General features: G+C 29.7%; 1 protein-coding gene across 3 annotated transcripts in view; it reads right to left on the bottom strand.

Annotated features, from left to right (window-relative positions):
• LOC107452153 (rho guanine nucleotide exchange factor 17) overlaps positions 1–24295 on the bottom strand; it is a 264039-nt gene that overhangs the window by 60652 nt on the left and 179092 nt on the right. For all 3 annotated transcript variants that reach the window (XM_071187520.1, XM_071187521.1, XM_071187522.1), the window contains 4 exons: positions 20518–20637; positions 18140–18177; positions 6197–6308; positions 6036–6122 (listed from right to left, as the gene is read on the bottom strand). In XM_071187520.1, the coding sequence (XP_071043621.1) occupies positions 6036–6122; positions 6197–6308; positions 18140–18177; positions 20518–20637 (357 nt within the window). The remainder of the gene's footprint in view (positions 1–6035; positions 6123–6196; positions 6309–18139; positions 18178–20517; positions 20638–24295) is intronic.

The raw sequence follows: 24295 nt of genomic DNA, 5'->3' as shown, positions 1-24295 counted from the left end.
AATAATCATAACATTTTGAAAAAATTTAAAATTTATTAACACTTTACAAAAATCATAGTTTTTCTTAATTTTTTTAAATTTATTTTCAAAAAATCCATTTTAAGGAGGCCCCTAATAATTGGGGGCCCTAGGCCATGACCTAGTCTGTTTAACATATTTCAAATATGTATTATTTTTTTTATGTGAGTCTTATTACCTACGGTTTCAAATGATACTTTTAAAATACAGCACCTTGCACCTATCAATTGCTAAAATACTTGTACTAGAGTTCTACTGCACTAAATGATGAGAACATTTTGTAACATTATCTTAAAACTACAAAGAGTTGAAAAAAATCATGGAAAATTTAATAAAATCAATGGAATTTAATTAGACAAGCTCTTTCTAGGTTTGAGACTTATCAATACCTTTTATTTTTGCCTGGTGTTTGAAAGGTATATTCAGATAGAATTTTTAATGATAGTAAAAGGATTCCATTCCATATAAAAGAGTAAAATTTTATCAGTTTATAAATACAGTAGATAGTCACGTATCTGGAATTCGTGGGACTTCCAGAAGTCCGGATATTAGATTTTTCCGTATAATAAACTCCAAGGTAAACAAAGCTTAAAACGGTCTAATAAACGAACTGAATCTAAGAAGCAAAAAATAAATAAACATAATTTTTTAGGCAGTAGTGTCTTAGTATTAGAATTATATCTAATCATTTAAAAACTAAATATTAGAAAAAAATGATTATTGTTTAAAATATAGAAAACTAAAAAAAATTGACAGTTATGAAAATATTAATTGCTCTCTCCGCCATTTTGCACTAGAACGATTCAAGCAAGAAGGGGAAATTCCCGTCATTCATTAAGGTGGGTAGGTGGAGGAGAAAAATTCATTTCCTCCTTATTTGTCATTCAAGTTGAGGATAGGGAAATGACAAATTCTTATTTTTTCTCTGATCATTGGCTATCAATCAAGCATAAAAGCGCAGCATGCTGATAGGGATCTCTTTATTTTTTCTTGTGTGACTGAAAGTGACTCCCCTCCATGTTAACGTTTGATGCGTTTACCCCTTTTTCACAGCATTTCTTCTTTCCCTAACACTCTAATAAAAAGGTTCCAGGAAATGCCTCTTTTACTAGCCAGCTGCATAAGAAAGAAGGGGAGGGGACTCAGTTGTGTTCTTTTGAGAACAAATCTCCCTCCTTTCCTGCATTCCAGAGGAGGAGCGTCACTAACGGTCACTGGACAGTCTTGGTAGATCTTCTCTTCATCTTTCTGGTGATTTATGGGCTCAATGCATAAGGCACTAGAAGCTAAAAAAGGAAAAAAACGTGTCAAAAGACCTCTTTTTGTTTGTCAAAGACAGGGGAAGATGAAGAGATGTTTGTTTATTTTGAATTGATTGTTAAAAAGTGTCCAGGAAATCAACCGTTCCGGAAAAGGGACGTCTGGATATCGAACATTACACTGTATTTCGATTAAGATTTAATATAAATTTTATTTTTTCTTGTAACTGTAAGTTTTTGTTACCATTGGCATGTGTAGTAAAAGTAAAATAAGTTTACTCTCTACATTTCTTTTGCATTACTAATTTTCTTAAGAAAATTAGTCACACAATCAACGGCATTTAAATAAATTTTCCTAGCAAAATTAGAGACACAAATCAAGGTGAAATGATGTCCTGCAATTACAAGTTTGAAGATTTTTTTTTCACTTAAAAAGTATTTTTCAATGATTTCTAACCTTCAGTTTATTAAATTAAATAAGAAAAGAACATTTATTATTAAATCCTATTTAAGTTAGCATTAATATTAAAATTTTATTGATGTTAAAATATAATATTTCCGATATGATAGACCCTCCTTTTACTATCATACACATTCCAAAATCCTTCTGAAACAAGTCATTTTTGTCCTAATGTCATACTAAGACATTTTTAAGGTATCCGAAAATCGCTCTATATATGACGGTGTAAGGTGTTCAGGTGGGACATTCTAAACTCAGAAAACATCCGTAGGACCTCCAGTGGTATATATAGGACTTTCTCTGGAAGTCACAGAATCCTAAGGATGGCAACTTTAGGAAGTCATAACAAAATCAGTATGTTGTATAAGTATGTATATAAATACATACGTGTGTATGCATGCATATGTGCCTAACTACATATAATGTACAAATGTATTCACGTATGTGCATACAATATACAATTGTATTTATGAAGGTATATTAATTGAACGACCGTATTTATGAACGAACATTCAATGTACATAAGTTCATACTCAAATATTTCCCTTTATTTTTCAGAGAAAGGAGTATATCTGAAGAGGAACTAATTTACTTGAAGATTATTTCCCTAATTTATTTATGTTGAATATGTTTTGTATTATTTACGAATGGTTATTATACTCATATTATTTCATTTTAAGTATTAACGAATTGGCTCATTTAATTCAATACATCTGTTTTGCATAATTTATTAATGATTATAATACTTCATTTGTTGTGGTGTCGCATCAATTAAAGAAGCAAACTTTAAATTGAGCAAATAAAACACTACAGGCCATAGATAAATTACTAAATCACAACAAAACATATAGTAAAAGCTTGATATAACGAGTACAGAATATTAGGATAAATTTGCTATTGCAACAAATTTCCTAGTCAAAGTCAAAATCCTAACAATAAGGGTACAAAAATTGTATGTTTATAACGAGTCTTTACTAGAATTACTAATCTTCTGCTTTTTAAATGAGCAATATGATACGAAAAAGACTTAAATGGAAGACATTTCTAGAAACAGTACAGAAAAGCGAAAGTTGATTTCAAAATTTTAACTTGTTATTTAGATAAAAAATGATTATACATATTTAAGTTTACAATCTGTAGAAAAAGAAAAAAAAACAGTCCATTCTAAATAAATATTTTAAATCAAAATAGTTATCCATTACAAAAGAAATTGAAAATAGGTCTATTATAACAGATTTTAACTGTACTTTCTCTCTGGAACCAAATTGTAAGGAGTAATCGCCAAAATGTGATCCAAATAGTGCAACTAGGAAAGCACTTGAGCTTATTAGCATTAATTTTATGTTTTACATTTTACTTGAGGCATTGTTTCTAATGTATTTTTTTACACTAAATTGAATGAAACCAATCTTGAGACTATCTGACAAATAATTTAGAAGATACAAGGGTTTTATTTATTTAGTAAAAGAAACAAATTATACAACGGACATTGCTATCTAAACAAGTGAAGCATTGTCTCTTATGTATTTCGTCACATTGAAACGAATGAGACTATATACAAGTCAATAAAACAAATAATTCAAAATTAAAATATCTTTTGGGTATAAAAATACTTCTTTTGACATGTAATCAGGTACACTTTTTACATTGCTATGTAAGAGCTATCTGAACATGCAAGGTATATTTTTCAATGCAATATTTTATTTAGAATTGCCCTTACATATACTAACTATTTATTCTATTAACTCTTATATAGTCTTCTTTGATTCAACGTAAGAAAAAATGCTTTACCTGTTCAGTCATGGCATTTGCTTACAATGTCAGAAGTGTAAATAAGTACAAATTTGTATTTTTTGTGGACTAACTTCTTACTGGACAAACATGTACTTCATCGAAACCACAAAAAATTGCGCCGCTGAATTGTGTTCTTGACGAAAGCAATATCCTAGCAACAAGTTGTGCTCACGGTCAATTTTAGCTCTGAGATATTGTGTTCATGACAGATTGTTCCAAATTGTATGCGGCAAATTGACGGAAAATCGAATAGTTATGCATTAACAAAATACGTTTGGAACTGCTGCATTCATTAACGATTTTTTAAAAATAATTTTGTTATCTTTGTATTTCATATATTCATTATATAATCCATATTAATTGTGAGTTAAGTAATCAGTTGGATTTTATTTTGACCAAATAAGAAGTACTAGATGTTAACTTTCCCAACGATACAAAAAACTGCTTTAACATTTTTGCACTCATCAGAACTTCTCTGACCATAGAAATTTCCAAGTCATAGAGAACAGAATATGCCCTTTCTGAGTACAAGATATTTTTTATTATCGATAGGATCAAATTACATTGTCAACAAAAATCTCATGACAAGGTGGATTTTAGCTGAGCATACAAACGTTGTAAAAAAAACTTTACAATTATCAAGATCTAAGATGATTTTCATTGTAAGACAAATTTTATACAACAATTTTTTCACACTTGGAAACTCTAAAACAACCTGGATTTGAGGTTGTAATATAGAAGGTTGTTTCTCAAGATTTGGGATTAGGGTAATGTGCATAGAATAACGCAGATTGTCAGAGACTTCGTTTTAGGGTTAAAAGGTTTATACATAAACTGCATAAAAAAATGTTTTTTTTTTGGGGGGGGGGGTTACATGAAAAGATGTTTACCAAGTGGACATGTACCTTACATTGTTATTTTGGAAAACAACAACTCTTTTGAGACACCTACTGTCAGCCTCTTTTAGCCTTGACCTTAAAGAATATTAAAATAGCATGTTGGAAGAGAGAAAGATGATAAACAAAAAAGGAAGGCAATCATAAACAAAACAAATTTTTTTCTACAAGTTCCATGTTCTAAGGGTTGAAACCTTCAGATAATTTAACAGTTAAACATTTAAATACAAGTCGATGCTTAGTATTTGGTAGTTCAATGGCAGACTTATTCATTCACACTACAGCACAGAATATCAGCAATCTAATAGGAAAATTTCTAAACTAAACTAATGTACACTGCTACAGGGTGCGTAGTCAAATTTCTCAACAAAAAATAAGCACTTTTTAAGTACTTTCTAAGCACTCAAAAAATATTTCTCAGCACTATATACATTAACAAAATGCAAAATAATTTTCAAAGACTTTACATGATCATGATAAAAGAACTAGTTTCCGACAAAGAACTATTTTCTTGATTATATTAGTCATTATAAAATGATCAAGAGAATTTTCAGTCTAATATTAGAGGGTGTAAAATGAAGCCCGAAATTGAGAACATCTTTCAAACTGCAGCAGAGTTGCACATGAGAGCGCAATAATCTCACCGAACCCAGCTCACAACACGTAGCGAAAATCGACATGGTAAAGAAAAAATGTCATTTCCGTGAAGGAAAAATAAAGAACTTTTCAAAAACACCCAATAAAAAAGCACCTTTAAGGGCTTTTAAAAATCGAAAATAAGCACTTTTTAAAAGCGCTACGCACCATGCGCTACATTTCTCAATAGATGAGATTTAATTGCTTTTTATTATTTTTTGCTTCTACCAAATTGATTTCAATTCTTAATTTTTTTTAAAGATTTGTTTAAGGAGTCAAAAAATTTATTAGATTAGCTGAATGCAGCAAAATTTTCCTACTTATGGTAGTTCAGGAGAAACAAACTTATTTTAAACGAATTATTATAAAAATTCTCAAAAATCATATTTTTAATTACTTAACAGAAAAACTTAAATTTTGACTACAAAATCGTAATAATTACAGATCAATCATAACAGTTAGTAACTCTTTTTATATAACAGTTATTTGTGCAACCAGAATTTTTAAATGGATAGAGATTATTTGCTAAAATATGCTGTTATGAAAGAAAAATACCTTTAGTCAATATTGGTAGATTAGAGAGTTAATGAACTACATTTCTTTTACATTTGATATTGTCATGTGTTATTTAATTTTTTAATGTTGTATTTATTATTATTGATAGAAAACTAATTACTATTTTGTGTATTTATTTTCTCCAATCTCATGCATTTTTGATGCCTCAGAGCCAAAGGTGTTTTTGCTTTTATAATAAAAAAGTAATGATTTCCATACATGAATTGATATTGAATTATGAAAAATATTATCATCTACAAAGTGTTATCTAACTGCTTAGGTTCGTTCTTTGCATAATGTCAATATTACTAGCAATTTCTCAAAGCAAACTCTTTATTGATAAAAAAACAATATGACATTAATATATAAATAAATAAAAAATTTATTGAATCATTATAATAAAATATTAATACTTACATGATACACTGTATAGCAGAAGCTAACTGAAACTTATATTTATGTTTCTTTGTTCTAATATTATCATAGGAGTTGTATACAAGGATACTAAATAGAAATTATTTATTTTAGAAGCAATTTGTATTTAGTACATACATTTCAACATTGAATATAATGTTTACCATCCATCTTGAGTGCCCAGCCACATTGTTGGTTGATTATTATCATCTTCTTGATTATTATCTTCCTCTCTTGAAAAGGAATCTGCTTTTTCGTCTGATTTCTTTTCAGAAACTAAAAAACACAATTCATGAATATAGAATTACTCAACACATTGCTTCAGTAAAAAATGTATGTATTACGATAAATTTTAACCAGCTCAAATGTTGTTTAATATGAGGTTCAGAACAGTTACCAATTTGTCAAATAATTTTAAAACCAAAGATTAACTTTACTAAGAAGCAGAAAAAAAAGCAGAAGTTTTATTATATTATTTGAAGTATTACAACAAAAGTGACAAGAAATAAAGAGTAATAAATTCTGAGGATAAAGTGATAGTTCAAAATATATTAGCTAAATCATGGGAAGTAGCTGCTGTTGTAATTAAAAATAACATTACCAGATCTTACATCATAAGGACACTAACAAATAAGAAATTAATCTGAGACAGAAAATATCCAAGAAAAGTATCAAGCACTTTAATCCAGAATATGACTATAAATTTTATGACAATAACAAAAGTAATGTTGTGACAATGTTAACTCTTCCATAAACAGCAATGCTATCATCACTCAATGCTAAAAAAGATCTGAGTGATTGGTAAGGGAGCCCTTGTATTTAAATAATGGAGGATTGAATGAATATAAAGAGGAACAAGTTTCCTAAAAACGGAAGAAATTTAGAAAACTTTAGTATATCTCTCCACTTATGTTATGCTCATGAGGCAATGTGTGAACAGGCTTAAAATTCAAGGAAATTTTATTTCTGAGATTTGTGTTTAATTTTATGTGTAATTTTACCATTCAAATGAGTTTTCAGATGGGTTGTATAATTGCAATTGTTTTAAATCATATAGCTATGAAGGATGACAAGAGTAAAAGGTGGTAACATTAGCTTCTTGGATGCAGGTAACCACGAGAATTTGGAACATATTGTGATTACGTAATTTTATTCTGCTAATTATCTCTAAAAAAATTTACATCTTTAAACTGCATGTTTACTGGATTATTACAAAACAAAAGGCAAATTTGCTTTTATGAAAAACTAACATATGAACTAACTAACTAACATATGAAAACTATGAAACTGACATATATTTGTGATACACAGAGAAGAAAATCTCCCATGATTAGTCAGAGGGTAAGAGAACTTTAACCAGACCACTTGGAAACTTAATTTATTGAGCAAGCATCTAAGAAGCAGGATTTCTAGTAAAAATTTAGTTTAAAGTAACCTGTAGTTTCCTCAAGACACAAATTCTGGAATTATCCTGTGTTCAGGAAATAAGACTCATGTTAGCATCTAAAGAAAACATTTATTTAAGCTGAACAAAACATTCCACATGCCTAGCATGTTCTTGTTTAATACAGCTGTTCAAGAAGAATACATAGAAAAGAAAGTATCAAATTCATGTCGCAACATTTATATTTTGAAGATCAAGATCACTTCAGTTCGCTTCGCAAGAAATAATGATCACTACAGCAGCGACGCCGCAGGGCTCCCCAACGCAGTCTGGAAGATAGTCACACGGAAAATCTCACATGGTTAATCTTTATCTCAGACAGCTGAAATGCCAGTTTCAATCTGTCTATACCTTGGCCAAAGGATACGTGAGAAGGCCTCTTCACTTCCTTTCTAACCTTCAGTAAGAGTTCGGCCCGAAATATAGAGCACCTCCAAAACCCTTTCCACTGTCTCCCCTACATTTTTGGTGGGGGTACGTGTACTTCCTGGGGTGTTAAGTAACCCGAAACTATTCAACTAACCACTGTCACAGAAAAGGACACAACAGATTGAGACAAGTTTACTTTGCAAAATTTTATCAAATACAAAAATACAGAAAATTATGGCTATCTAGGAGATATATTCATATAGATGGTATGCTGGCTAACCCTGGGAGGTTTTCGTGTTTTTCCTCTTTATGTAATGCTAATGCGGATTAGTTTTCTTATATTTTAATTAACTACAACTACACTGATTAAAGTTTGCAGTGCAGAAATTTCTACTCAGAAAACTCTTCTCCATGAATGGCACAGGAGAGTCAGGGAAGAGAAATTAAAATAACACATTGATTACATATTTTGCTCTAGCGAAAAATTGCGAATAAAAATTACATTACACACTTTTAATATGAATTCGAAAAATTTATCGTTATTAAATACATAAGATATTGCATAACTACTACTACTCTTAATATATATTTTTAGAATATTGCGAAAAAAAGTTTTAAAGAGTGTATCAATTAGGAATTACAAATTAATGTTAAAGCAATAAAAAAAGACTAATAGTTTCAAAATCTACTGAATCAACTAAGGAATCAGGTCTGAAAACATCAAAACCAGTTTGACTGTCTGAAGTAACAAAGAGAAGCTTAACTCTATGTATTACAACTTATTTTTATTTTTTAATTTATGGTGATGAAATTTCGTGGTGTTTATAATAATCACATTTCTCATTCTTTCTATTTCATCTTTCTATTTCATCTCACAATGCGATGCATGAAAACATGGAATAGGTCTACAATGTCTCACGAGAAATTAAGTTGTTTGTGCATTCTCAGTGTGCATAGAAAAAAATCAAAGATGACTCAGAATTCACTGAAAACGTTATAAACAGATTTGGACAGCTAACAAGACGATTAAAGTTCTTATTTGATTAAACAATTATTTAATTGTTATGTATCAATAATTACTTAACTATTTGTTTTTGAATAAAAATAATTTTAATAAAAAAATGTATACTTTTTAATTGTTCAAAAAAAAAAGCCAGGGGGGTGCAAGTGCACCCTCCTGCACCCCGCTGCCGGTGCCCTTGGTGTATGATATATTTTTTTTTTTTTAAAAAAAGGAGAACTGTAGTTTTGTGATGCTTTATAGTATATTGGAAGATCTTTACATCATTGTCTCGATTTTAATTAATCTCACTTTATTCAGCAGCTAAATTTTTTAATTCTGAAACATCTTTAAAAAACAAGGAAAAAAGTTTTAAAAAAAAGGGGAATAATGTATTTAAAAAATAAATTCCACTCTCAAAATGAATAAAAACAAGAAAATTATTACTACTAAGTAAATAAAATGTATACAGAATGAACGAATTATCAGCGAATATAATTTTCATAATAAATTACAAGCTTATAAATAAAAAATAAGCTATCGGTTTTTAAAACTCTCCCCATATCAGTTCTTCAAAAGGACAGAGAGAGAAAAAGATTTTCAAAAAGAGTTGAACAGAGTAAAAGTATTTGGGAGGGCGGGAGCAAGACCACCTATGGAGAAGATTAGACCGCTATCTTTTCTTGGAGAATGAACTTGGGGGTGGAAGTTGCCTTCCTCCCTTACTCAAAGGTAGAAAGTGACTTGAGTTTCAAAGGCAGTATTACAAAAAGTAATAAAGATTAAAAAAATTGACCTACATTATTGTGGATAGGAAAGATTGAAAAAAGTATTAGTATTTTTTTTAAATTGATCACTCCGATTCTTAAACAAGAAAAATCGATTTAAAGTATAACAAGCCCACCATAGACTTTACATGTTAAAAACAGAATTGAGGAGTCCGCTTGGTTTAACACTTTTCTCCCAGCAACCATGATTGGGGAAGCGACTTTCTGATCATATGAGCTCGCCCCGTGCTCTTTGTTTGCCAAGGTCTATACTAATAGTCTGCTTACGATCTCCAATTTGTATGGTCAAGTGCTTAGAAAACTTAGCTAGAACGGTAGATGTGGTCTGCTATAAGGTGGAGCAAGAGATCTCTTTAATCTATTCAGTCGAAGAAAAACATGAATATAGTTATTAAGTTCTTTATGAACAAAAACATTTTTCTTACAATGCTGTGAAGTGGGAGTAGGCCACTAAGACCTAACTCTATTTTGTAAAAATTCAAGAAACTCATTGTTAGTTAAATTTCTAGAGTTAGAAAAAAATTCTCCAGGCAAAGTTATAGGTGTACCGTACACCACCTCAGCAACAGACCACTGCAAAGGCTCCTTTATTGAAGTTCGAATGCCAAGTAATATTGAAGATAAAACTCAAGTCCACTTATTTGTTGAATGAGCACGAATTGCTCTCTTCAATTGCCTGTCTAAGCACGAATTGCACTCTTCAATTGCCTGTGCAATCTCTGTACCATCCCGTTTGACTGGATGGTACAGATGGAGGATGATAAGGTGTGGTATGTACAAGTTTAATACCAAGAAGGCTAGAAAATTCTCGGAATAAATTACTTTCAAATTTCCTACCTTGGTCTGTTGCAAGCCTTTCAGGAACATCAAATCTTGCGTTCCAGTTGGAAAAAAATTCAAAAGCAACTGTCTCTGCTTTAATGTTCCGTAGAGGTATAACTTCAGGTCATCGGGAAAACCGATCCACGCATGTTAAGCAATAAATATAATCTCAAGAAGGAAGCAGTGGTCTCACCAAATCAATATGAGCATGATTCAATCGCTGATGAGGTAAGGGTTATGTACCAGGAGGGCTTACCACATATCGTTGCACCTTACTTTTTTGACACGCTACATAGCATCGAGACCATCCAGCAACTTCCCTCTTGCAGTTAGGCCACACAAAAGGTTCTCCAATCAACTTGATGGTAACCTTTACACCAGGGTGGGATAATTCATGAAGAGTTTCAAAAATTTTATGACGAAAGTCTGGAGGAACATATAGACGACATCTTGCCTCAGAAACGCCGCAGAAGAGTTCTGTTTCCTGGTTCATACCTCGAATCTTGACAAAATTCAATTTTAATTATTTATTACAAGAGTTTAAACCAAGAAGTTCCTTATCAATCAACTGAGCTTTAGCAAACTCTTTATAATCGATAGGACGGGCCATTTCTATCTCCGTTACTTTGGATAAGCCATCTGCCACAATGTTAAGTGAACCCGCTATATAATGCATATCCGTCGAAAACTGACCGATTCAATCAAGATGCCGAATTTGATGTGGGGAACATTTTTCATGTTTTTGCGTAATTAAAAGTGCAAATTAAAGGTTTATGATCGGTATAAATTGAAAACTCGCGACCTTCCAACAAGTAAGAAAAATGCCAAACAGAAGCATAAATAGCCAATAATTCACAATCATACACACTACAACGCTGTTCACTTGGAGTAAGCCTCCGCGAAAAAAATGCTAAGGGTTTGAACTCATCACCCTCTTTCTGGCTTAGAACTGATCCAATAGCCGGATCTGAAGAATCGCACGTCAAAGATAATTCTGCATTTTGAGATGGATGCACTAACATAGCTGTTTCACTTAAACTAACTTTGTATTTTTTAAAAGCAATCTTTGCTTCCAATGTCCAAATTATAGACCGGTTATAGTTTTTCTTAGCCCCTTTGAGATAATCAGACAGTATTGATTGCTCATGAGCAACGTTTCTCAAAAACCTACTTCAAAAATTAATTAGAGCTAAAAATCGCCTTAACTCTTTAATAGTTTTAGGTAGTTGATATTCATTTATTGTCTTAACTCTGTCTGGTAGCGGTTGAATTCCCTTTTCAGAAATTAAATATCCCCCAAAATTAACAGACGATTGTCCAAAAACACATTTTTCTGCATTCAAAACAAGTCCATAATTTTTAAATCTATGAAATATTTCCAAATGTTTTAAATACTCGCTTTTAATTTCAGATGACACAAGTACATCGTCGAGATAAGGAAAACAAAAATCTAAATCTCCGACAATCTCATAGCTAAATCTCTGAAATGTTAGTGCGGCATTACACAACCCAAAAGGCATAAAAAGGAATTCAAACAATCCAAACGGAGTTATTATAGCTGTTTTTGAAACATCCTCAGCAGCAAAAGGAATTTGATGATAAGCTCTAACAAGATCTATAGTCGGAAATATATTTTTATTCTAAACACTATGAGCAAAATCATGCACATGAGGAATTGGAGATCTATCAGGAACAGTGTGAAAATTCAACCGCCTATAATCTCTGCATGGCCTAAAATCATTTTTTTTGGTACCATGTGAAGTGGGCTAGCCCATGCTCCTTTCGACGGTTTACACCAACCCTGAGATACCATATACTGAAATTCTCATTTTGCAACTTGTAACTTCGAGCTTTAGAATAAACAGGTGCACCACAATTTTCTCGATAGGATGCTGAGTGTTATGTTTCACCTAAATCCGCGATTTTGGTTGATTTGGTTTAGTAATATCCCCAAATTTTTTCAACAATTTTACATTACAATTTTTTCTGCTTTACATCATTCAATAAACCTTAATGCCCAAGAAAATCTACCCCTATCATAGGTTTCGAAATTGCGGCTAGGAAAAATGACCACTGGAATTTTTGTTTAAATCTAAAGTAACTAATTTAGTACCAAAAATTTTAATTTTGGATCCATTTGCAACATACAGCAAAAAATTAAAAGGTTGAACTTTTTTACTTTTTACCATAGATAAGATACTAACTGTGGAACCTGTGTCAACCAAATATTTATGACCTGAAATTTTATCAAAAACAAATAAGCTCTTTACCAAACCTTTTTATACCGGCAGCGCTGAAACAGGAGGTCTATTTAGTCTTCTAACCCAAAAGTGTATGGTTGTAGACATTTGTTAGCTTTATTTCCAAATTTAAAATGCCACCAGCAATACTTCCGATTTATAGAATTTTGAACTTCAACTTTTCTGCCAGGAGATTTATGTCAAATTTCTATTTTTGAGAGTCTCTGCTCAATTGCCGTTAAGCACTTTTCAATATTTTGAAAACCCTGCAATTCGATAATAAAACCTGAAGTGACAGCATCCTCGTTAGAAATCTCAAAAATACTATCAGCCATTTTAGCTAAAGATTGCACATTATCTTTACTGATTGATAAAATTTGCAAAGGCAAGCATTGCAACCACAAGTTTTTCAACACCTTAGATGAAATTTTATCTGCAGCTTAACTTTGCATCTCATAAAGAAGTGTTGAAGGTTTTTTATCGCCTAACTCAATACTTGAAAGCAATATTTTTAATGTAATGATGATTAAGAATCAGCATTTTGAGCAATTAACCTAGATTTTATTCGAGCATAAGCTTCTCTATCAGGTTTATTAAGTACAATATCTGAAATGCAAGTTAAACCATCACTAAGGGTGAGTAGTCAAATCTTTCAACAAAAAAAGCAAATTTTAAACTCTTTTTAAGCACTTAAAAATATTTTTAAGCATAATATACATGAACAAAATGCAAAATAATTTTCAAAGGCTTTACATGATCGGGATAAAATAGTTTCTGAAAAAGAACTCTTTTCCTGATTATATTAGCCATTATAAAATGATCAAGAAATTTTTCGGTTCGATATTAGAGGTTGGAAAATGAAGCCTGAAATTGAGAATATCTAGAAAAATGCAGCAGAGTTGCACATGATAAAGCAATAATCTCACCGAATCCAGCTCAGCAGCCGCACATGCGGATTCGCAAGTATTTCATCAAACATGTAAAATGATTGGCGCTTTCATATGCAATGGACCAACGGTCAGGGTTGCAAAAAATCCACCTACCTAGAAAAACCCGGGCGGGTTTTACTGGGCAAAAGCCACTCTGAAAAACCCAGTAAAACCCACCCCAGGGTGGGTTTTTCTAAAGTTGATTTCTTTTTTTATCCTCTGTTATGTTAAAGAGCTATTCTATTGAAATATATATGTGGTCTAGCCTAAAAAACTATGGTGAAAATACTAACAACTATCTGAAAAAAAAAATTTTTGTTGAATTTATGAAGAAAAATGTATAGGTTACATATAAAAAACGGAATAAATTGAGTATAAATTATACTACAATAAAAGTTATTGCATTAGGTTTTTTATTCAAAATAAACGCAGACAGAGGAAATATATTATAAATCAATCAGGTAATCAGTGTTATAATTCTTCAATCTTACATGTCTATGTATTTTAACTAATTTTAACACTTTTTGTACACCCAGTCTATTTCTCAATTTTGACCAAACCAGTCCACAAGTAGAAAACACTCGTTCCAATAATGCAGAGCTAGCTGGACAATTGCTTAGGGCAACCATAAAGTTGCAAAAATCTGTTATATCTCTATCATTAGTACGCATTTCAACCAATTTCCACCACTGTGATGCACTGAATTTTTTTATTACATCAGCATTAAACTTGGAGGAAATATTTCCGTGTCTTTTAATTTGTAGCTCATGAGGGGAATCAACCATTTTGGGTGTTCTGTTTCTAACCACTTTTCAGCTTTTTGTAACATATCAGAGGTTAATCTTTTTCCTGTATATTTAGGATCCATAATGTTTGCTAAATAATGAATTGGGAGAAGAGCTTGGTTCAGCCTTTTATCAATTTGTTTTTTATAAGCGCAAAGATTTTCACTATTAAATACATCAAGCCAAAGCTCAACAGCAGTAGATATATTGGTTTTTTCTGCCTGCATCAGATTTAATACTTCGCTCAGTTCTGATAATTGTTTTTGCATGTGCAATGCTTCTTTATATATTGCAACATTGTCCAAAATCCGTATAATGTTTGTTGGAATTTCTACTACGGCTTCAGTAGATATTTCTACAAACTTATGGTGCGAGTAGGGCCAGAGTAACCTGATCTCATAGCTGTCACCATTTCCTTAATTTCCATAGTCATGGCAGCATTGAAAGCAATATTATTTACATAATAGAATTTTACAATTTTCAAATCCAAATTATTCTTTTGACTATCTGTTGTGCTTACAGTATAATCATTCATTATACGTTGTCTCTTAGCTCTACTAAATTCACCCACTTCAGTTTCAGGAGGAGTATGTATTCCACTTGTAGACGACTCAACAGCTAACAAATTGTTTACAGTTTACACACGTACATTCTTATGATTGCTCAGAGATCTTTTTAAACACTTATTTAAATAAGCTCTTATTCTTTCAACTTTTGCACTTATTTCTGTGTGACAGTGATTGCATATGCATTTTCCTTTATTCTCAAAGTTTAATTTAGTTACCTCTAACCATTCTGAAGCACTTCTTCTACCACCACCATTAGACATTTTATCACAATCAATTCAAGCACAATCTCACTGCACTAAATTCAACACAAGGACCAAATAAAATTTAGTAACAAGTTTAGTAGAAAACTATCAAGTATCTGGTACAGTAATTTATCTGCTGCTCAAGTACAACTGACAGAATTTCATGTGAAATGGGCATAAACTGGTAACCCCCACTCCTACAGCTAGAAGATGATTCACAAAACTGGTTCCTTTTCAATGGTCAATGGATAAATTTCTACCACCCCTCTATTCTATTCTAAACTAGCAGAAATGAGGTTTTACCCCCTTTCCCCTATAATGAAAAACAGATGTGTGTGAAGAATGACCTTGTGGGATTTTATTTTGTATGATTAATCATTGCCTTTGACCAGTCTCCCTTTTATTATGGAAAACATGTGTTTGGAGACTGGAGAGTCACCTTGCTGGCTATATTTGACTGTATGACCATTGATTAGTCAGNTAAAAAAAAAAAAAAAAAAAAAAAAAAAAAAAAATTCCTCAAATATTTTTTAAGATTAAAATATAAACAAAAAGCAATCCTGTGTTCAAAATAAGTTTCAAATGTGTGATGTATGTGAATGAGTATATATAACATTTTGTATCATGATGTCAGAAGGAACTTTTTCAAACTTTTGCACCAATTTATTACACTTTAATTGCCTATATGTTAAGTCAATTCATTAAATTAAACTTAATTATTAATATAAGCTTTTTTAAAATAAGGTACTTACCCATGCCCTCTCTTTTGAAAGAAAAAAAACAATAAAACATGAAAAACCCAGAAAAGCTCAATAAAACCTAGAAAAGTTTTTGCAACCCTGCCGACGGTACGCCAAAATGGCTAAATTTTTTTATGCCGATCTTACTGTACGCTGATGCTCAATTTTTTTCCCGTATGCTTTTTCTCAATATTGAATGCAAATTAACTTTAACTGTTTCCAAATGAGTGTTTTGAGGAATTATGTATAATTAAAAAGTTTTTTTTATTTCAAAATAAAAACTTCATTTCAGAAATTTATCATAATTATATTTTATTATAGCATATTTCATCAATATCTGTTATCGAACATAGTTCTCTATCCCAAATGTGTAAACTTTACCAAGATTTCCCAGAATTATAATTCTGAACAAGAGCAAGAAATATAATCCTAAACCATAATTAAGAAATTAATAAACTACATGGATTTTCATAACAACTATTTTTATGATTACTTCAAAGTTTACTATAAATCTGAATATGGTTTAGAGGAATATAAATGCATGTTACCACCCAGCACTAGATACCTGGTAAAATTTGCCAATGCCGAGTCTAGCGACTAAAAAACTGTTCTGGGTTGTAAAATTTTTTTACCAGGCTCAGGTAAGAAAAAACTGGCCAAGTATACCAAATACAGGGTAATTTTTGGGTACATAGTACATCCCTAATATTTCTTGTCAAAAAAGGTATAAAGCCTTGAAAGCTAAAGAAATTTGTAAAAGAGAATGATTTGGATTATAATTTTGTTAATGTATACAAGAATTAAAATTTCTTTAAAACTTTTTTTATTTAAATAAGCCAGTATATTATTCAAAAATAATTTTTTACAAATGTTTTTATTAATCTACATTCTTTTACACAAGTGTAAATTAAACCCTCCAACAAATCGGTCTCCTAAAAAGTAGTTAAGTAATGACCATGATTTGGAAGTCGTTAATTATCACTATATTTAAAAACTAGCTATAGTTTTAATTAACTACATTTGTATTAAAGTAGTTGTAGTTAAGTACAAAAAAATTTAGTTTTTACCACTGTATGAGATATTTAAATTTCATGTAATATTTAGTAGCATTTTTCTACTTGTTTGTGCAAAATTTAATTTTTTGTGTGCATATACAAACAATTTCATTTTTAGACATCAAATAGGTAATCAGCAAATGTTAAAGAGATTTGTTTAATGTGAAAAAATAGCTGTGCACATTTCATTCAGCAAAAAAGGAAACACATTTATTTTTTTTAATGAATAACTGCATTGAGAACAAAGAAATCTGCAAACAAAGATATGTTTGTACATTTTATAAAATGAATTCATGTTAGGGAAACTTTTAGAAAGTTAAGATAACTGTTTGTCTGTATTATGATAGATGCCAACTTATAATATTTAAAGTGATGGAAAATAATGCTTAAGATAAGCTTAATTTATTTAATTTTGCCCATGATTATTAAATCTTACACATTTGTTTATATTAATTACTTATAGTAATAGTCAGAGTCACTGTAAATAAATTTATTAAATAAAAAATATGTTAAATGATAAAATTTAATACCATCTAACATTTTAAATATTCAAGAATTTCATGTTAAAACAGGTATATTTTGGGTTAGTAGAATTTTTTTTTTTTAAACCCTTAGTAACTAGCTGCTAGATTTAAAAACATTCTGAACTGTAGAGACTGAATCACCTAAACAAACTCACAGCTTATTTTAATTTTATCAAAAATTAATAAAAAATTCAATTAAAAAATAGTAAATTTAATACAAAAAATTAGAAACCAATATTGAAAGCACTTTACTTAGAATGTATGTTAATTAAAAAAATTCTTATTAATAAATTAGCTATTAAATTTTTATAAAGTACAGTTTATTTATTCGAAGGAAATACTAAATTTTGTGTTATGGGTTATTAATAAATAAAATTTGCAACTAAATTAAATAAGTTAGTATATTATATTTCTGATACCTTTTACACTTTTAGATAGAAATTATGTCAATAACGCTTACATATTTCCTTTAGTTTATCTGAAAAAAACTTTTTCATCAACCTAATATGAAATGCATGAATTTATTATCCTCCTATTATCCTATTTTGAATCTGTGTTTTAATTTAAATCAGCTACCTTAATCAAAAATGCTGAACTTACCATCTATTTCAATATCATCATCTTCTTCACTGGAGTCACTAAAGGGCAATAACATATAAATTAAAACATTTTAAAAGGAAGAAAAGTATGGTACATTTACGAAATAGTGGATAAATTCATAAATGATTTACCTCAATGACTATTTTAACTATGTTAAAGCATTTGGCGAAAGAAATGTTACATAAGTTTCTCAATAATAATAATAAAAAGATTTTAAGCAAATATTTAAACTGCACAAGCACATTATAAGAATCTAACAAATCAATTTGACAAGCCCAAAAGCGGGACAGGGTTATGTCATTCCAAACACAAGGTAACAAAATCAAACAGGGAGACAGACTATATCTTATACACATGTAAAAGATCAAAGACAAAGAAAAAAAATTAAATGATGAGGCCACAGATTGAAGTGCATTGGTTCATAAAAAGGTTTTAATGAGTAGAAATTATAGCCTTTTTATGAAGTATTTTTTAGTGATGAAGTACTGCCAAAAATAAAAAAAACTGATAAGAAAGGTTTCAAAATGTTCAAATGTATATATTACCGCATTTCCCAACAATTTTATCCATTAGTTTTATTATTAAAAAGAATGTTCAAATTTCTATCAAATTTTACAAAATTATGAAATGTAAAGTTTAGTCAATAGGTGAAGAAGGAAAATACACAATTAAAATTCTTCCAAATCCGAAGTATTTTTTAAATTAATATTTCAATAGCCTGAAATGAGCTTTTTTCCTTCAAAGTTCTTAAATGGAACAACATGGTCTCAAATGAAACCTCTCATTAACTTGTCAAGTTCAAAATTATACATCCTTTTATATGTAAACTATATAAAATAAATTTGAGACATGTGCAGAATTATTTTTATTTTTGCAGAGCTTCCTATTAAAAATTACACAAAATTAATTTCCCATACTGAAAATGTTAATTTTGCTTTTTAATTTTAATAATTTATAATCAACCTATTTTCTTCAAATTTCTATTTTCAGATTTAAAATTACTCCTTTAAATCGATATAAAAATTTTTAAACCTAACAATCAAAATTTTTTCATGAAATTAATTATCTTATTAAATTTTATAATTGTGAGCAAAAACATTCGATTCGCTTAAAAAGTTCCCGAGATGCGACGAAATAAGCAAAAAGTAAAATATTCATTTAGGGATCCAAACTCAAAATAAAGTATGTTTATTCCCAGAAAAAAAACGTTTTCAGGTCAGATTTCTTAATTTAAAACATCATCTGCACTAATGAATACATATTTAAGTTCAGGACCTCAAAACATTATGTATGGGATAATCTAGTACAAGATAATCATATCAAAAATTATTCAGTATGATCATTTTCTTGACACTGCACAATCTTATGACAGAAATTCCGGAAACTTTACAGAGTGTTGTAAGTTTTGAGATTCAAAAAGCGGAGAGCAATTTGGGAAAAACGACAATTTGTGAGGCCTAACCTTAACCTTACAATTAATTCCTTTTTTTCCAACCGTTGATAAATAAAATAATAGAAAATAATAAATAACTATAAAAATTTTTTTTGCATTGCTAAACAAATGTTATAATTTTGAGCAAAAAACTTTTGATGTGCTAAAAATGCTCCCAAGATGTGGCAAAATATGAAGAAAGTGAAATTAACATGAAAAAGCTCAAAATGTTGACCTATCTCCTGTCTAATCTATTGGGACCATATTTTCTAGATTGTGGCTACGCCCTTCTTTTAATAGTAAAAAATCAAAATCTGTTGAAAAATGGTATGTTTATTCAAAAAAGTACATTTTTGTGTCTGATTTTGTCACTTAATAATGAATGTCTTAGGCATAAAATTTTACAAAATTCCTAAAATTTCCTATTTGAAAAAATAAGTTTAAAAAGTTTTTTTCAACAGATAAATATCTGCCAAATGATTAACTTTTAAATAGCTAAGCTTAGATAAGTTTAAGCCAAGGATAATTTGTGAATTTTTTTTATTGTTAATATTAAGGCTGACTTTTTTATATTTTAATTTTTGAGGGAGACATATATCCAACCTCTCTCACGTCTACATTGAACATTTAATTAATTGTTAGTACTAATAAATTAGCATATTTAAAGTCATTCATTTGAGCCATTATGATTGGCATTAATTATGAGACAGTTTGATCATTAGAACAAAAGTTAACAGCTTTTAAAACTTGATATCTTGATATATCTTTTTTTTGCTAGCTGCACCTATATTACTTTCATATTTGCTAAAATATACATTAAAACTTACAAGGTTTATTTCATTTATAATTTTCATTTCAACCAAAATTTTCACTAATACAAGTTAGTCCACATTAACCTTGATAATTCTGACTCTACTGCATATTAAAATTCCATTTTTTTCCTTACCTATCAAGTTGGATGTTTCTAGTGTTAATATCAACTTCAATACACCCTCCTTCAACTTCTTCAACTTCAATGCTTACTCCTGTCATATTTTCAGGCCTCCATCTGTTTTTATCAGCCACCCTAATTTTTAACAAAATGATAAACTGTATCATACAATAAAATGGTGCAACTAGAATAGAAATGTATGAAACTTAATTAAAGATACAACAGTTTTACATGATCTTTCAATTCAAAGTATGAATCAATCATCATAAGTGTTTAAAATTATGTTTCCAATGAGCTATAAGCATATTTAAGAAACAAAAAGAGTAATAAATTTGTTTAATTTCCTTTAACTAAACAAGGAACTTCTGTAGCATGTCACACATTTTCAAAAAAGTGGTTTTTACAAACAAATTAAAACAGAAATGAATGGTTAAATTTTTTTTATTGTATTTTTTTTTGTTGTTTAATTTAGTTGTCTTTTTAGTGTGTAAATACCAACCATGGAGTTGGGTGGGGAAACAGCTTATACAACAGTGCAGTAGAAAAACATAAGGAAAATTTAATAAACAATGTAAGCAACAAAAATTAAAAATTGAGATTTTTACATTGGCTTCCTTGTTTTTTAATTGCATAGACGGATATTTGACCTTTCTTAACTCTAAGAATGAAGTACATAACTATTAAGTTGCTTTGGCCCTTTAGAAGAATACTGTGAGCAATACACCTCATATATCCTGTAGTATAAGTTGACTTTTGAAATCTTCAAAATGGCACAAAAATCAGGGGGTTAACTTATATGTTGGTTATAAAGTCAGGCATTCGTTAATCGGGAAATATTCAAGCACCATAAACAATGAGATTGAAATTAATAACTCTGTATCAATTTACTACTTTCAAAAACTATTTTTTAATATGATATATACAATTAACTTTGTTTTTCTCTCATATTCTGTTTACATATAAAGATTTTTTTGAAAAAAATATTACTTTAAATTATGTTTCGTTAAGATACTTTTGAACAAGGATGTTTTAAAAAATATAAAACATTGAAAACTTCTAAAGTATACCATGAACCTACAAATGTAAAGATTCCAGAACATCTTCTGTTTCAGAATGAATAACTTTAGCAGTATTAACAGATAAACATGATTTTGCTCGTCTCACAGCATTTGTTAAAACATTGTAATTTGAGGGCAAATATATCATATCCAGAGAGATCATTTCTTGATATTTGCAACTGTTTCACACGGCAAAACTGAAATCTCATGAAAAAGGAATTTTATAACCTTTTCTGTCCTTTATAAACATAGCTCAGAAAAGAAAAGCATCTGAAGGATATCCAGCTATACTACATGATTTCCTTGGAATTAAAAATACAGAAAAGCCAGAAAAGAAAAGAAAAAAATATTGATGGTATGCAGCATACCGGTTGGGGCCAGCTCAAGGTAGCAAATAAGTTGTAGGGACAAAACAATTAAGGCTTTTTCATTGAAAGTTTGGTTAGTTACTTACTAGTTGTAGTGCATGGGCTGAGAGAACAGGTCTTTTAGTGACTGCACATAATTCACTTTAGAACTTATTTGGCAGTGTGGACTATTCATTCTGCTCGGCCTTTGAATGTGGTAAGTTATATGTCCAGCTCTTTTTTCTCTCATTTGACCGAACCTTATTGGTTAGCATTATAAAATAAGTAGCTTAAGCTGTGGGCAAGGGTGGCACCAGACTCTGCCCGACAAGGGGTCAAGTCTCCCCCGATAGGGAGGCTCAAACAAATAAGTTCAAAATATTTAAATTAAAACGAATTTTGTACTTTACATTTTTTACTCACATCATTTTTTTCAAGTGTGTTTCTAAGAATCTAAAATCACTAATATTGGATACCATAATGTGCAGATTCCTTTTAATGTAAATATAAATAAAAAAAAAATTCTGTTATCGATGTATTTTGTACTGTATGGTGCAATTTACCATACATTGTAAGCGTAAAAATTATTTCTGTAATGAAGAAAAATAGTTGTAGCAGTAACCGCAATTTCAAAAAAATTCTACCCTTCTTACTCTCATAACGCAAAAATTATTCGTTGATGAAATTTGAAATTTCATGCACATTTAACAAAACATTTAAAGAACATTTTGAATTAAAGTGTTTTTTTTATATGCATCGATTGGTTTTTGAATCTTTTGCAAATAAAGTTTTAAGTACATTTTTTGCATCCACGTATTCTATCTACAGATATCATGCCCGTTTTGAACGAACTTCGAAATGGTTATGCCCATAAAATTATAAAATTCGAAATTTTTTAAAATGTTAGATAGCATAATTTTACGGACAAAAAAAAAAGGCTATTTCAATCAGGGAACTCGATGTTAATACATATTATAAATAAATACAAAGAGACCAAGCACGTAGGTATAGTTTTTTCATGGGGAGGGGTGTTTTGTGATTGAGGAATTTATTATCTAGATGAAATATAATTAAACCAGTGACATACATACAAGAAAACTCTTTTTGATTTTCATAAAATAATCTAATACAGAAGTTTTCACGGTAAGCTTCATTTAAGAGCTAAAAATCACAACCAGTGATCTAAATGAAGATCAAAATAAAAACAAGCAATAAATGTCGTTGATCGCTTCTCTTCGATTGGGAAATAAGCGAAATTCAAATAAAAAGAACATTAAAATAAAATCACCGTTATTGTCAAAAATTCACGTATAAAATATCAATAAAAATTCATCAGTTCACTGCGAATTATAATGAGTTTAGGCAACCAAAATAATATATATAAAAGAATTAATTCTTTACGAAGCAGAATACATGGGTAATTTTCAGAAAATACGACACATAGGAATTTTTTTTAAAAATTTTAACCTTTTGGATTGGAATACTATATTTCTTTTTAAAAAAAAATCGTTTATTAAAGTAACTCTAGTTAATACCTTATAGAGAGCAATGTACAATAGTTAACAAGCATTTAGCAGGTTTGCAATTATTCCTTGGCATTCAAGTGCCAGAAAAATTACAATTTATAATTTTAAAGCTTTTACTTCCATGTTCCATTTCATTTTTAATTAGTCTTTGTGTTATTAATCTCAAAACTTTATTAAACAGCTCAGATTGAGAAATATAATTTATATTAATTATTTAGAGAACGCGGGAAAATGACAATGTGTAAAATCATTCCAAAAAGCTAATAATAATGGTGTTAAATAAACTTTACAAAAAATTTTCATTTTATTCTATGATATCAGATTTCAATGGCAGTTACATTAAATTGTCGCATTTAACGAAAATCACTCGTAGATATATAGTACAGTCGCAGAAGTCGGTAAATGAATGTATCTTCGAACAAACTTTTCTTTTTGTTTATTTCAATAATATCCTGTTAAACTACATTATTAAATAGAAGGTGTAAAACTTTAATTATGTAAAAAAAAATTATTAATAAATAAAAAAGATATACAGCACAAGAAAAAAAAATTTGATACAAAGCCTCAAAATATATTTCGTAAATAAATATTGAATGAAAAAATCCGTGTTTCGTAAGGTCACTGACTATCAAATTTGGATTTCAGAGTGATAGTGGGCATTTCAACATTTAAAGAATTACTCATCACACTAAATTACATTTAAATATCAGAGAAACAATGAACTCTTTTAAGTTTGTTGACTTTAAAAAAAAAGTTTTCGTTACTTAATCAGTATAATGCATTATGTGTTTAAATGTTTTATACGCACACACACATATTATATATATATTATAGTTAGGCAGGGTTGAAATATATATATATA

Source organism: Parasteatoda tepidariorum, chromosome X1, assembly GCF_043381705.1.
Source record: "Parasteatoda tepidariorum isolate YZ-2023 chromosome X1, CAS_Ptep_4.0, whole genome shotgun sequence".
Lineage (NCBI taxonomy): Eukaryota > Metazoa > Arthropoda > Arachnida > Araneae > Theridiidae > Parasteatoda > Parasteatoda tepidariorum.
Note: the sequence above shows the minus strand (reverse complement) of the source record. Positions and strands in the feature narration are given on the sequence as shown.